Raw genomic sequence first — 16,462 nt, 5'->3', positions numbered from 1 at the left:
CTCTGTCCTGTGCAATATTTTTGTTTTCAGTGAGTCGTCCACAAGTCTTTCTTTTTTTTTGTGACAAACCACGTGACAAAGTTATTTTTTTAAAGTGCTTTTATGTTACTAAATAATAAATATGTTAAAATATGCAATAAAATCAATGAATATGTATTTTTGCAAAGAGAAATAGCTTATGAAGGTATTTCTACCAATGATTTCATTCTTTGTGTGCATCATTTGCAAACGCATAAGATATTTTACGTGGGGGTGGGGGTGGGGCGAGGGGGGAAGTAATAGTAGTACATGATGTCTCAACAACAGTGCACCATAAGGAGTCTTAAGAAGTATGAATGTAAATAGTTTAAATGTAAAATAATTTTTATTGTATGGACAAGTAATTCCGACAATCAAAGCAACCATAATTACCAACTACAGAATTTTTGCTAGGAAACAATATACATATGGTTGTAAATATCACATTAATGACAGTCAATAACCCTTTTGTAATGATGAAAGAAGAAGCATGAGAGAAGAAAATCATAGCAAAATAATAGATACAGCAAATACATGATACCCAAGAACATGTGATTATATCCATTTGTTTGAAATTGCTGAAAATTCGTGTCCATATAGCAATAATATATTTTATCTTTCCCCATTACATACCCCCAAGGTGTGGCTATTTATTGATTTATCCTTGTTAACTAGTGGTTGACTACTTCCATCCCCCACTCCTGCTGGTAATTTATGATCATTCAACATGATCAAAACGATAGTAGATTCATTGTCTATAAAAACAGTAGAAAACACTATTCTAATTCTATGTTTGTACTTTAGAAGTCAGCTTGATATGTGTTTGAAGATGCCTGCTGTAGTACAGTCATTTTGTTCCCCTTATGTTTCATCTGTGACAGGTGCAGGGAAAGAATGACTGTTGAGAAGTCTCTTAAATAAATTCTATTTCTGTGATTTAACTATCAAGGTTATTTTACAGTTACATAATGGAGGAAGTAATATTTTTTTAATGTGTCTACTAGGAATTTTGACGAGAAACCTCTCCATAATGCACACTGTCTTAATCGCAGCAGCTGCTGTTGTACGTAGATGAATGTTTCTGTGGCACCTTCATGCTGGATCATACTCGTATTTCCTTAGGGTTCTTTCCATGAATCACAATGTGTCATCTGTGTTTTCTTACAACTAATCACGTGCAGCATTTTACTTTGAATTGTTTCAGACGTACTCCTAGATAATTTATGATTTCCATTGATTGTTAATAATGGGGCATTCCAGCTACTTCTCTTTAATACATTACTTTTATTTATCTTAAGGGTGGCAATTGTTGCATGACGAGAAGAACTTCTGCAGGTCATTCTGTATTTTCATGGGTTTTCACATTAACATCTGTGGACATCCTCTTAGCCACCCAATTGCAGTCAGTAAACTCGTAAATTGTTGTGTTCTCTTGCATAATTATTTGTATCTCAGTTAAGACTTTCCTTTCATGTCAACTAATGTGCAAGAATAATAATTTCAGTGGACTGCATGAGTATGAAAGCCTCAAAGCTCTCAGTAACAATAAATCATTGGACAATATATGATAATACACAATATTAAATAAAGAGAATACTATGCCACATAACAAGAACCTGGTTTGGCTAAAATAAATTTTGTTGCTATTTTTCACATGGCATTCAGTTTCATCAGTTTGTTCTTTCTAATTTTCCTTTTTTTTTATTTCACTCTTATTTTCTGTTTCAGCAACTTCTTATTGCAACCCAATCTTGTCTCGTCTCTTTACCATTCAGAATACACCTTTTCTTTCTCTCACCTCCCCCCCCCCCCCCTCCCTTCTTCCCAATCCCTTATATACACTAATGTATGTTACTCTCCTTCAACTCTTTTTTCTTAATTATTCCATATATATCTTTCTCAACCTCCTCAGTTTTGCCCCTGTTTACTTCTTTCTTTGCTTCATTATTTTTACCCTTATGGTCTATGTCTCACTTGTCACAAACACCAGATAAATCTGTTGTTATTAATCACTAGGTTGATGGTTACTTTCAAAACCACATGAGATAATTTGGAAATCAGCTATTACAATTATTTTTCTTCTTTTTGTTGCACATCTTTCAAGGTTTGATTTTGAATGGTGTTCAGGCATATTATTTTGGTCACTGTTAATGTAATAATACAATACTGACAAACTTGGAGGGACTCTTAGAGGGTGGTGTTGAGAGAAAAATTGAATATAAGAACCCATATCTGGAAACATCTTCTGTACAGATAATGGTTAATTATTTTTATCTCAGGTCTTCTTAGAATCTTTTAAACTGTAAAAATGTTAACAGAGACTTATTACACCCAACACTTCACTGTGCTAAATAATTGATTATAATTATTTCCTTTATTTGAAGTTACATTATTATGCAGATACATTACTGCACACCAAAGCAAAAACAATATGTGAACATGATACCTGTGTGTCTCAGGGCTTGAAACCTTAGGGTTCAAATGTATGTATAGTTATTAGTAGCACACTGGTTTGTTAATGTTAATTGTGTGAGGTATATTTAGTTATAGCTGACTCTGTAAAGGTGCTTACATGAAAAAAATAGCGTACTCGACATGAGTGGTCCAGTACAGCAAAATTTACATCATAAAATGAAAGTAATGAAGATGCTTTAATATTTTCATAAATTTACAAATTGAATAAGTTATCTTAATAATATCTATGCTAGATGAGCCATGGTTACCAAAAATAGTTGTACCAATCATAATGGTGGACAACAATAGGGTAAGATGATAACTAATAAAACTTTCAATAACTGCAGGAAAGGACACAATTCTTATATAAATGAAAGATGGATTCAATAGCAACAAATAACATTTTGTATTCTGGAAACAGTTTATATATGTTAACAATTACTACACTTATTACAGACCTCTTAATGTGGAATGTAGGAAGAGTGCATCTTGCTAAGTCAGCAGTACAACTCAAAAAGGTACAATGTCTTCTCTTTTATAAGAGAAAATTAACAGTCTTCTTTAGTCACTGTCTATGCAGGTAATAAATTGTGCTTTTTGCCTTTATTCTTTTCACTTGATGCACTTCACATCAAAATATGTCAATGCTTTTCGCATATTACGGAAAAAATTTTAAGTCCTTTTTTCAAGTATATTCACAGGGAAAAGAGCCAGGAGATGGCACATCTCCCGTCTTGGCGTATACTGCATTTGTGGTATCTCCATCTCTCTCTCTTTTTGCCAGTACTACATAAAACACTTCATTCAACAGCAGCTTGCAAACGTCCAACATTCTCATTTGTTTCTATATTTAGGTGTTAATAGGGAGTAGTCTTACGACTGTCTTAGTGTAGTATTTCTTTAACTTTTGATTTATTGAAATGATGCCAATTTCAAAACTCATTTTCCTGTGTCACGTGTCATCTGTTTCAGGAGTAGAAGACTGTTTGCTCCCATTGGCCCTGAGATTTGTGAGTGATGTAGTGAATTTAATGTACATGTCACTGTAACAGATGATACATTTGAACTTGATTAGAAGTTCTTCACCCTCTCAACTACCATATATACTTCTGTGCTGAAGTCCAGTCTCTTATTTCTGTACTTTTATTATTTCCATCTCCACATGTCATAATACATTAATATTATAAGGTGAGTTGGGAGCAATGTGTCGTGAATACAAATGAAAGTCTTGGTAAAAATCACATGTAATAATTTATTATATTACAGTGATAGTCCATAAGACATGCCCAGAACAAAATTTATGGGAAATCTTCAGAATAAATAAAAAAAAAGTAATGTATCATGTACTATGATAATCTGTACTGAAGGACACTCTTCATGAAATAAGACTGTAATAAGTTCACCTAATGCTGGAATGTGATGACTTGAATGCACAATTGTATGCCTCATTCCATTTTCTCTTTTTTATTTATTTATGTATTATTTTTTTCCATATGCTTTTACTATTTACTTTTGTATTCAGTCAACTTCTTGTGAATTACTAATCTGTAAAAATGCAATTTGATTATATTTCTAAATAATTTTCTATCATTTACATATTTTAAATTATTTCTTCCTTTCTTTTAACCTTTGCACCAGCACTTTAAAAGAGGAAGGGAGCAAAATAAATGTGTCTGTTTATCAAGTCTCTGTTAATTTCTTGAAGCCAGTCATAAGCACAGCAGTCCCTCGCAAAATTTATTCTGCTACATATAATTGCGTTATTGGAGAGGATGTATTACATCAGAACATTTGGCAACTAAAACTTTGTCACTACTTTCTTAGATCCTTACGTGACTGCCATAACTTGCAACAAAGTATTTGGAATGTATACATTTTTATTTTTTATTTATTTTAAAGCACTGAATTTACTCCAGGCCGCTGTTACACTTATACATAAACCACATGACCACACTAATGTTCACTGTTGCACCAAAAGTAAGTGTCCCACTACAACAGGAAAATGGTACAACAGGAAAGAAATCACTTATAGACATTAGTTAAATGATAGAAAATCTGTTAAGGTAATCACAAGATGTGGGATCCATTTTAATATTGTCCATTTTATGGGTTTTTCTGTGGTAGAAGCTGTTAAATCAACTGCAATATTTATTTAGCACACAACAAAGAAACTTTAACACAGTGTTTTACTGTATGCTGAATGCCAAATAAAAATAACAATACATGATACAGTTTAATGACAAATGAGAGATGATATCAGAGTGAAGGAAAATACTGTGATTTAATCAGACAGCAGTGACTAAAAAGTAAGTAAGACATATGACAGACAGAAGTAAGAAGTGATGCAATAACAAGAGAAATTGGGGATGGAAAAATGCATGTGAAAATGTAAATAATGGATAAAAAATGCAATGTAGTACGGATTGCACACAATACACCAACACATAAGAAGATTAATTATAAATGTGTCCATGAAGAGAGTTGCAATAAGGAGGAGAGAAAGTGTTAGGGAGATATTAAATATAAGCTAATACATGACAAGGGACTGAGAATTGGAACACTTCACAGAAACTTATAAAAATTATGCAAAAGTTTCTTAGTGTGTCTGGGATGTGAAATAGTACTATTTATTGATTTATCATATCCCAGAGGTACAATCAGGAAGGAGAACCTTTGTTTGTCTACTTGACTTAAAAGACGTCTTACATATCGCCTGTTCATGAAGAGACCTAAAGTCTTCTCTTCCTGAAAAAATGAATGTGGATTCAGGTATACAAAATAAGAACAGCTTTATTATTTATAAATCATGAAAGTATTCTAATTCGATGTTAAACTATACAAAATTACTTTGGTCTTTCTAAAAATATATTCCACTTGTTACTATACAATACTTCCTACTTCTTAATAGGGAATTCTCAGAATTGCAATACTGATTCAGCAATTTTGTAAAATAATTATTATGTTTAATACTATAAACAAGAATTAGCAGTAATGTCTCATAAAGATGTTTCTGTTGCCTCTATGTCCTCAAAACTGTAAAAAGTTCATGTCTACTATAGTTCATCACACTCTTGCTCAGTCTCATTGCAAACTTGTATTTACATTTTCTCCATTGTTCATCCGTAAACTATTTAATCACAAAACACTAAGTAATGGTCAAATCTTCACCGTAGTTTCACAGATTTCCATTCTGTTTGTGTCACATGTATCCTGCACAGTTTCCACTGAAGTAATGAAAAATATTAAAACACTTCAGATGTATCCGGTAACAAAATTCCTGAAGAATGTCAAAACAAATTCAGTACAACATAATTGCACCACTGTTCTTCATTTCCATCATAGGCTGGGGAACATCCTTATGCCTTGAGCGGCGAGTGCCCACGTAGATTGCCACCATATTAAGAGCATGTACTATGGCACCTCCAACAACAAACCTGGAACAATGGTTTCAAGTTTCTTTAACACCCATATTCTGTATTATGCACTGGCTGTAATTTCTACAGTATTCAACTGCAATTACTGTCACCCACTAAGTGCGAAAAGCAATTGCAGTTGTTTTTTCACACTAAAACAGTGCCACCGAAAAATTGATACTGTCATAATTGTTTTTATTAATAATTAGAGCTCTGAAGTACATACATGTGGAATACATGACCTTTTATTTCTGCTTTTGCAGATGTCTCAAATAATTCACAATAGTTTTCAAATGAAATGACATACCAGAAAGAATAACCTAGATGTGCCATGCCAGCTGACGTCCACATGTTGTCCAGATCTTCAATGCTCATCACATTGTCCTGAAGTTTCTGATAGTATTGGACAGTCCACAGACTGATAGCTGCCAGGTCAAACAACACTGCAAAGCAAAACAAAGTATTTATGTATCACTTCCTATCTACTGGTAATGAAAATAGCTTTTCACTGGCCTAACGCTAACATCATTTTTTGCGCCACCTTTATTGTTGATTTTATAGTTACAAAATACTGGTACTTATGAAGGTACAATAGTGAAAACCAAAAGTAGCAAATATTACCATAAAATACTATTAAAGAATGAGAGCATTTTCTTGCACAGTAATTTTCTAATTGCTTACTTCACTTTTGTACGCTCTGGGAAATTGTTAAGTATATTTTCTTAGGAAACTACCATCAATATTTCACAGATATATTCATGTCTAGTGACTATGATCCAGTAACTCCAACAATGATTTTAGATTTTTCATCACACTAATATGGTATTTATTCAAAATTGGTTTCTAACCCATTGTCCCAGAGCTGCAGTCCAACTCTGGTGCTGCAGCTGGTTGATAGATGGTGTGTATAAACAGAAACAGAACAAAAAATTGCACTAGCTTACGTGCTATAACTCCTTTCCTCTCTCTCTCTCTCGCTCTCCCTCTCTCTCTCTCTCCCCTCTCCTTCTCCCTCTCCAACAAGGGGGGGGAGGGGGAGAGAGAGAGAGAGAGAGAGAGAGAGAGAGAGAGAGAGAGAGAGAGAGAGAGAGAGAGAGAGAGAGGGGGGGGGAGGGGGGAGGAAGATATGAGCACCCTAGAAGATAGCTGTGTTAGTTGGGAGGAAACAGATGAAGCAGACTGGCAAGTAGATGTTGAGGTTCATGGAGAAAGATCAGAGGCTGTTCTGACCATGGGTCTAGATCAGGAAGATGTCTTCAGTGAATCTGAAACATATAAGGGGGTTAATGCTGCAAATGCTTGGAGATATAAGGAAGATATATTGAGACACTATTTTTGCAAACCCATTGGATCATCTGATGGAATTATTCATGCACTCGGCAAGTTCATTAGCCACATCTGCCAACACCAAGTCACATGGAAAAATATTCAGACCTAATTTGTTCCTAGTACTCTTAAGCCCTGTACTCACTAGATCAATGAAGGCCAATGGACAAACAGCCAATGAATTCAGCCAACTGTTGGTTGCCAGTGTACTGTTGTTAGGCCTGTCATCCTCACCAAACCAAAGGCTTGAGGCCAGAGATTCGGTCATGTGGAATCACACAGTTGGCTCTGATAACTTGTTGAGCTTGCTCCCATTTTGTTATTGCTTTAAAATAGTGTTTTAATTATAATTTTGCTGGTTGATATTATGAGGGAGCAAGAGGATTTAGCAGCTGTCTCATGTGCATCATTTATTTTACTGCCAGAAGCTGATCATCAAAACAAGGAAAAGAAGCTCTTTTAAAAAGTGGGGACCAGTGTGGACAGAATTAATGTCTGACCTTAGAGCTGAATTGTAATATGGGCTATTTCACAATTCTTTCTTGAATGAAAGCTACAGATTTCAAATTATCGTTGAGTTGAATAGACCCTAAAATTTCCAAAGATGACACCTCCTTCAGGAGAGCTGTACCTGTAGCAGGAAGATTAATAGTCATTCTGAGATATTTAGCTACTGAGGATTCTGATTCCAGTTTAATGTATATCTTTAAAATACCCAATCAGCTCATATACAAGAGTATACGTGACATTTATAACCACAATTATAAACATTCCCATTCATGATAAACTCTGTCAGCTTTGATGCTGTCTCCATTCCACTGCATACTCCATTAAGCTCACCATATCAAAGATTAATCACCCCTACAGATACATTACAAGAATCATGTAATACTGTGTAATTCTGCCCCTGAATTTAATAATCACCTGGACTTGTTGAGGAAATGAGTTCACAAGGTGCAGGTATGTCGCACGCATGTTAAGCCACTCATTTAGGATTCCATGGCATAATTCCACCAAATTGCCGGGACACTGATGTTAGTGTTTTACCTGCTGTTTCAACATACCCCATAGATTTTCTGTGGGGTTCAAGTCAAATGATTTTACACCAGTGGGGACATAATATGTTGGAGGAGTGTTCAGAATACCAGCCCAAACAACTTTGCTGTTATCATCTTACTGTGCCTGTGTGAGCAATGGCCACTTGTGTGGTGACTGACTCCAAATATTCATTGCATGCAATTCCTATCACAACATTCTTCCAATAACAGGTTTGGAAGCAATTTTGATTCACAATCCGTAAAATGCATCTCTGGTCCTTCTCAATCAGGATCGTTTCTGATTACAATTCTGATGACATGTTTCATGGCCACATGTGTTATACCACTGCTTGTAGATACATTGAACAGTCCACCATGAAACACCAACAAATCTACCACCTTCACACACAGTATGGCCCTTTTTGCCACTCTGTCACACACTTATATTTATCCATGTTTACATACAATGTTCACTTGAAACACAAACGTCTCACTGATCGCTACTGCCTTATGCTTACACAGAGGCAATGCATGTGGGGTTCAGCACGTGACTCAGAGGCAATGCATGTGGGGTTCAGCATGTGACTCAATCTGTAAATGCTTAATGATACTTCTCTGCATGCACACTGGGATGACTAACTTTTTTTGTACAGTGAACTTATTTAAACACCATAAATACACACCATACCAACAGACATAGCAAATTGCTACTGAACGTATGAACATTTGACCCAGTGTCCACACTAGGAAAGTGGTTCCAAGGCCAGTGCTTTGATGTTACCACTTACATTCCAAACCATAACCAAGCCCAACTGCTTCATTGGCTTCAAGTTGTCATCTGTACACACTAAGAAAATTTTGGCCGATGATGTGGTTTTTCATTTGTTGGCCTTTATTGATCTAATGTGTTCATGTCTTCAAGATTCATCTCCCACTGTCTACCCACATTGTTGAAAACTATTCTGTAGATGAAGAGTTGGATGATAATTTACTTCCACTACTTCACTTCACCACAAAGCTATGACACAGTGCAATTAAGAGCAGCAACTACACTCCTGGAAATCGAAATAAGAACACCGTGAATTCATTGTCCCAGGAAGGGGAAACTTTATTGACACATTCCTGGGGTCAGATACATCACATGATCACACTGACAGAACCACAGGCACATAGACACAGGCAACAGAGCATGCACAATGTCGGCACTAGTACAGTGTATATCCACCTTTCGCAGCAATGCAGGCTGCTATTCTCCCATGGAGACGATCGTAGAGATGCTGGATGTAGTCCTGTGGAACGGATTCCCATGCCATTTCCACCTGGCGCCTCAGTTGCACCAGCGTTCGTGCTGGACGTGCAGACCGCATGAGACGACGCTTCATCCAGTCCCAAACATGCTCAATGGGGGACAGATCCGGAGATCTTGCTGGCCAGGGTAGTTGACTTACACCTTCTAGAGCACGTTGGGTGGCACGGGATACATGCGGACGTGCATTGTCCTGTTGGAACAGCAAGTTCCCTTGCCAGTCTAGGAATGGTAGAACGATGGGTTCGATGACGGTTTGGATGTACTGTGCACTATTCAGTGTCCCCTCGACGATCACCAGTGGTGTACGGCCAGTGTAGGAGATCGCTCCCCACACCATGATGCCGGGTGTTGGCCCTGTGTGCCTCGGTCGTATGCAGTCCTGATTGTGGCGCTCACCTGCACGGCGCCAAACACGCATACGACCATCATTGGCACCAAGGCAGAAGCGACTCTCATCGCTGAAGACGACACGTCTCCATTCGTCCCTCCATTCATGCCTGTCGCGACACCACTGGAGGCGGGCTGCACGATGTTGGGGCGTGAGCGGAAGACGGCCTAACGGTGTGCGCGACCGTAGCCCAGCTTCATGGAGACGGTTGCGAATGGTCCTCGCCGATACCCCAGGAGCAACAGTGTCCCTAATTTGCTGGGAAGTGGCGGTGCAGTTCCCTACGGCACTGCGTAGGATCCTACGTTCTTGGCGTGCATCCGTGCATCGCTGCGGTCCGGTCCCAGGTCGACGGGCACGTGCACCTTCCGCCGACCACTGGCGACAACATCGATGTACTGTGGAGACCACACGCCCCACGTGTTGAGCAATTCGGCGGTACGTCCACCCGGCCTCCCGCATGCCCACTATACGCCCTCGCTCAAAGTCCGTCAACTGCACATACGGTTCACGTCCACGCTGTCGCGGCATGCTACCAGTGTTAAAGACTGCGATGGAGCTCCGTATGCCACGGCAAACTGGCTGACACTGACGGCGGCGGTGCACAAATGCTGCGCAGCTAGCGCCATTCGACGGCCAACACCGCGGTTTCTGGTGTGTCCGCTGTGCCGTGCGTGTGATCATTGCTTGTACAGCCCTCTCGCAGTGTCCGGAGCAAGTATGGTGGGTCTGACACACCGGTGTCAATGTGTTCTTTTTTCCATTTCCAGGAGTGTAGTAATTTGCTCTTCATTAATTCATGTTTTCTACTCAAGATGGAGATACTGCAGGGTTGTGCAGCAAGTTAAGGTATACATTAACAAAAGACAAGCTAATCATAAAAACTGAATTTACACACTATATTAACATAAACTATTACTATACTGCTTAGTGCTTTCCATGGTTATGTCATCTAAATTTAAACAAGTAAATTAAAAGGAAAGCTGCAACATGGAAAAAACCTTTTGTCTTTTTAGTTATACTAAATGTCTGATGTTTATATCCTTTTAGCAGCTTAATATTAACTTGATTATATTTGTATTTTTAAAATAAATAGTTACCCACATCTGTAAATACTGAGCTTTGTTTGCAATACACTACAAGTTGTAATGCAGCTTTACAATGATTACTTCTACTTGCCTTGCAGCTACACTGTGAACAAAAGTATCTGGACACCTCCAAAAACATACTTTTTTCATATTTGGTGCATTGTGCTGCCACCTACTGCCAGGTACTCCATATCAGCGACCTCAGTAGTCATTAGGCATTGTGAAAGAGCAGAATGGGGTGCTCCGCGGAACTCACGGACTTCGAACGTGATCGGGTGATTGGGTGTCACTTGTATCATATGTCTGTATGTGAGATTTCCACACTCCTAAACATCTTTAGGTCCACTGTCTTTGATGTGATAGTGAAGTGTATGTGATAGTGAAGTGGATTTCATGGTCGAGCTGCTGCTCATAAGCCACAAATCACGCCAGTAAATGCCAAACGACACCTTGCTTGGTGTAAGGAGCATAAACATTGGACAATTGAACAGTGGGAAAACATTGTGTGGAGTGACAAATCACGGTACACATGTGGAGATCCGATGGCAGGTTGTGGGTATGGCGAATGCCCGGTGAACATCATCTGCCAACATGTGTAGTGCCAACAGTGAAATGCGGAGGTGGTGGTGTTATGGTGTGGTCATGTTTTTCATGTAGGGGGCTTGCACCTCTTGCTGGTTTGCATGGCACAATCACAGCACAGACGTACATTAATGTTTTAAGCACCTTCTTGGTTCCCACTGTTGGAGAACAATTCGGGGATGGTGATTGCATCTTTTAACATGATGCATGGCCTATGGCAGATTGGTTACATGACAATAACATCCCTGTAATATACTCGCCTGCACAGATTCCTGACCTGAATCCTATTGAACACCTTTAGGGTGTTTAGGAATGCCAACGTTGTGCTGCGGCTCACCGACCGACATCGATACTTCTCCTCAGTGCAGCACTCTGTGAAGAATGGGCTGCCATTTCGCAAGAAACCTTACAGCACCTGATTGAACATATGACTGCGAGAGTGGAAGCTGTTATCAAGGCTAAGGGTGGGCCAACCCCATATTGAATTCCAGCATTACTGATGGAGGTTCGCCACAAACTTGTAAGTCATTTTAGGCCAGGTGTCCAGATACTTTTGATCACATAATGTAACTGAACTAAACATTGTCCGAAGAGGCCTTGAAGGCCCAACAATACCAACCGATCGCTGTGTTCCTCAGCCCACAGCACGCCGCTGTCCTGGCCGTTGTCAGTTTTCACAACCGAAGCCACTACTTCCCAATCAAGTAGCTCCTCTGTGGGCCTCACAAGTGCTGAGTGCACCCCGCTTGGCGACAGTACTTGGAAAACCAGATAGTTACCCATCCAAATACTAGCCAAGCCCAACAGAGCTTAATTTCAGTGATCTTATGGGAATCAGTGTAATCACTGTGGCAAGGCAGTTTCCACCATGTAGCTGACAGAACTTTTAAATCCTTAAATCTAATTATTCAGGTAATTTGAAGCAACAGCTTTTTTTTTTTTTTTTTACATACCATGGACTAGCTTCTGATATTAGACTTAACTGTAATATTCATTATCTCCTAGTGTGGAAATTCCTATATGTGACAAACACCCACAAGTTGACATCCTGCTGGTGCTTTCGGAATAGGATATCATTGATACAAGCCATTGATGACACGGCTGTCCTCAGAATTACAGGGCCTATTCAATGGAATGAGCAGTTTAACGCACTCAGAATGTGGACTTCAGATAAATGAAAGAAATTCAAAAACAAGAAGTAATAGCAGGAATGAGATTGCTGATGAACTTAACATTAAAACTGACCACTTAGTAACAAAGTGAAGGAATTGTACTATCTTGGAAGCAAAATAATGCTGATGGCTAAAGCAAGGAGGTTATAAGAAGTCAACTATCACAGGTGAAGAGAGTGTTCTTTATGAAAAGAAGTCCACCAGTATCAAACATAGGCACTGATTTGAGGATGAAATTTTTGAAAACGTACCTGTGGAGCACAGTACTGTAGTGAAGTGAATCATGGATCGTGAGAAATCTTGAAATGGAGAGTATCAAAGTGTTTGTGATGTGACGATATAGAAGGATGCAGAGATTACATGGACTTACATGATAAAAAAGAGGAAGTCCTCCATGGGACTGGTGAGGTAGTGAATATGTGGAAAAGACATATGAGATGAAGCGATAGGATAAGGCCTGTGTTATGACAGCCTTGTTTCTACAGGGAACTGTTGAGAGTACGAACTGCGGGGGAAGACTGATTGGGATATATCCAACAAATAATTGAGGCTGCTGTGTCTAAGTGATACAATAGGCTGAACAGGTTGGCACAGGGAAAGAGTTCATAACGGACTCCATCAAACCAATTAGGTGACTACTGACGAAAACGAAAAAAGAGCCCTTGCTTTCCTTCAAGTTTTGTGCTGATTTATCCTGATTATTGTAGGGAGACGAACATTAATGTGGATTCAGAACCATTGGGCAGTTTGCAATTTGTATATATGAATATGCTGAACATATGTATCACGAGCAACAAATTCAACACAGTTCTTGTGTTCATACATACAGCTGTCAAACCATAGCAAGTTGTGTAAGGCAAGATAGAAAGGATAGGAATCTCCACTAAAGAAAATATAACAGAAAGGATGTGTTTGCAAATGTAAGCAGAAACTGCTGAAAGAAAGAACAATCCTCTCATAGCTATAATTTGCAGACCAGTATTCACAATCATAGTTCTTAATGAAAGACTGATAATCATAAGAGCACATTTTAATTTTATATTACACTGACGAAAAAAAAAAAAATCGCAACACCTAGGAGTTATAAGTTGGTAGGTGTGTTTCTACATCCGGAAGATTATGTCTATCCAAATTTTGTTCCAGTCACAGAGTGCCACAATGAGGAAGCGAATCAGGTTTGCTTTAAATACACAGTGTAATGGCCGTGAGCACTAGTTACCTTACAGATTGGACAATTTGAGTTGATGTTGGTCAAGAATGCCTTTAAGGTGACAAAGATGCCATTATCAACACACGCTGAGTTTCAACAATGCCGTGTAATAGTGCAATGAGAAGCGGGATGCTCCTTTTGTGGTACTGCAGAAAACCTCAGCAGGAACATAGTCATTGTACATGATTGATGCCTGCTGTGGTAATGAAAATGAACGGTCTCAAGATGACTGGGCTCCAGATGGCCTAGAGGGAAGATAATTGTGTTCAGTGCATGGCTCTGGTGCAGCATACTCCATCTGCAGCAGCAATCTGAGCAGCAGCTGGCACCACTGTGACACAATGATCTGTTACAAATCAGTTACTTCAAGGACAGCTCCAAGACAGATGCCCTGTTGTGTACATTCCAATGAGTCCAAACTATCGCCATTTGCAACTTCGGTGGTGTCAAACAAGAGCTCACTGGAGGGTAGGGTGGAGGTCTGTTGCATTTTCTGATAAAAGTTGGGTCTGCCTCAGTGCCAGTGATGGCAGCATGTTGATTAGAAAGAGGCCAGTTGAGAGCCTGCAACCAACATGTATGTGTGCTGGACACACTAGACCTACACCAGGAATTATGGTACGAGAAGCAATTTCATATGGTTATCCCATGCATCCTGACTTCAAATAGGTACATCAGTTCTGTGATTCGACTTATTTGGTGCCTTTCATGTACAGCATTCCAGGTGGTGTTTGCCAACAAGGTAACGCTCGCCCACATTCCGCTGTTGTAACCCAACATGAACTACAGATTGTCAACATTGTTGCCTTGGCCTTCTCGATCACAAAATCTGTCTCTAATCAGGAACATATTGGAAATGATTGATCAACGTATCCAGCATCATCCGTAACCAGCAATAATTGTTCCTGTATCGACCAATCAAGTGCAACAGAAATGGAACTCCACCCCACAGACTAACATACAGCATACTTGCATTCAACATTCTTGTGGTTACACCAGTTATTAATGTACCAGCATTTCACATTTGTAATACCTTATCTCATTTTTACATTAACCTGAGATCTTGCAACGTTAATCACTTAAATGTGTTCCCTACACAAATGTATTTCCAAAATTTTATTACCTACATCAATTATTGTTTGGTGTTGTGATTCTTTTTGTCAGTGTATTTAATTTATGACATTATCAAAGGTGACAACTTCATGCTGTTATAGTTCATAAATTAATTGTGTGACACATGCTCTTCTCAGTTTTTCAGACGTGTACTTTTCAGAGGCTACATTTTTCTGAATTTCAATTTCTTTGACATTATGCTAAAGCAATTATTCACCAATGTAAACAAATCATTCCTGCCTCTTTAGCCGTGGTCACTAATGCAAGCAAGTCTGGTAGTGCTTGACTTGGAGGTCCTGTCAGTGCAAACTTTTCACTATCAGTGTTTGTCTGGCAAAGGGATTAGAGGTGTCAGTGTAAAATTCTTAATCATAAGTCTTTACACCAGTGTTCTAGATTACTACACCGTACAAGCATTTATCACAGGTCATCCACATGACACAGGTGCACATTTGCCACTTCATAACAGGTTGGAGGAAGGTAAGGAACAACGGCGTCTGTTAAGACCTTGCCTAGAACAGTGATGCAGGATTCCTCCATCTGCTTTCCTGTGCTCCTTCTCTGAGTATGGGACTGCTTGAACTTTGTGAAACAAATTATTATTACAATAAAATAATTGAAACATTTTATTGTAGTAAAAGCATTTGTTACTGTTATCATATTAAAGCACTTTATGTATATCACATTTAGAATTAAACTCGTAGTGGGGGTGATGCAAGCTACATGATCTGCTCAAAATTATCCAGACACATGTTAGTGGACATTAATATGGCTTGTATCCACCCTAAGCCTTTATGATGACTTGAACTCTGCTGGGGACACTTTTAATGAGTTATATAAGTGTCTGTGGAGAAATGGCGGCCCATTCTTCCTCAAGAGCTGAAATCAGAGAAGGTAGTGATGTTAGACACTGAGTTCTGGAATGAAGTTGATGTAAATCATCCCAAACATGTTCCAGTGGGCAGACCAGCCTATTTCAGGAATGTTATAGTCAACAAACCATTGCCTCACAGATGCTGGTTAATGACAAGGTGCACTGTCCTACTGATATGATCAGTCCCCAAACTGTTCCTCTACTATACTCAGTATACAGTGCTGTTCATATTCTTCCACACTTGTCATTTTCTTAAGAGCAAGAAGGGGACCACAACCAAACCATGAAAAAGACCCTCATATTGTAACACCACCTCTTTGACACTTCACCATTGGCACAGCAAGTGATGGCAAGTTATGTTGAATTGCCACAGGGTATAGCATGATTCATCACTCCCAATCACTCATTTCCAATCATACACTCTCCAGTGATGCGTCTCTTCACACCAACTTGAGCATTTTTTGGCACTGCCTACAGA

The 16,462-nt window shown here is 38.9% G+C and overlaps 1 protein-coding gene across 1 annotated transcript in view; it reads right to left on the bottom strand.

The window, feature by feature from the left end:
- Positions 1–5,244: 5,244 nt before the first annotated feature.
- The window catches only part of LOC124789443, a 222,899-nt gene continuing 211,681 nt past the window's right edge, over positions 5,245–16,462 (bottom strand). Inside the window, exons 4-5 of the mRNA XM_047256793.1 lie at positions 6,193–6,328; positions 5,245–5,906 (exon numbers count right to left, since the gene is read on the bottom strand). Of these exons, the coding sequence (XP_047112749.1) occupies positions 5,771–5,906; positions 6,193–6,328 (272 nt within the window). The 3' untranslated portion in view covers positions 5,245–5,770. The remainder of the gene's footprint in view (positions 5,907–6,192; positions 6,329–16,462) is intronic.

This window comes from Schistocerca piceifrons, chromosome 3, assembly GCF_021461385.2.
Source record: "Schistocerca piceifrons isolate TAMUIC-IGC-003096 chromosome 3, iqSchPice1.1, whole genome shotgun sequence".
NCBI lineage: Eukaryota > Metazoa > Arthropoda > Insecta > Orthoptera > Acrididae > Schistocerca > Schistocerca piceifrons.
Note: the sequence above shows the minus strand (reverse complement) of the source record. Positions and strands in the feature narration are given on the sequence as shown.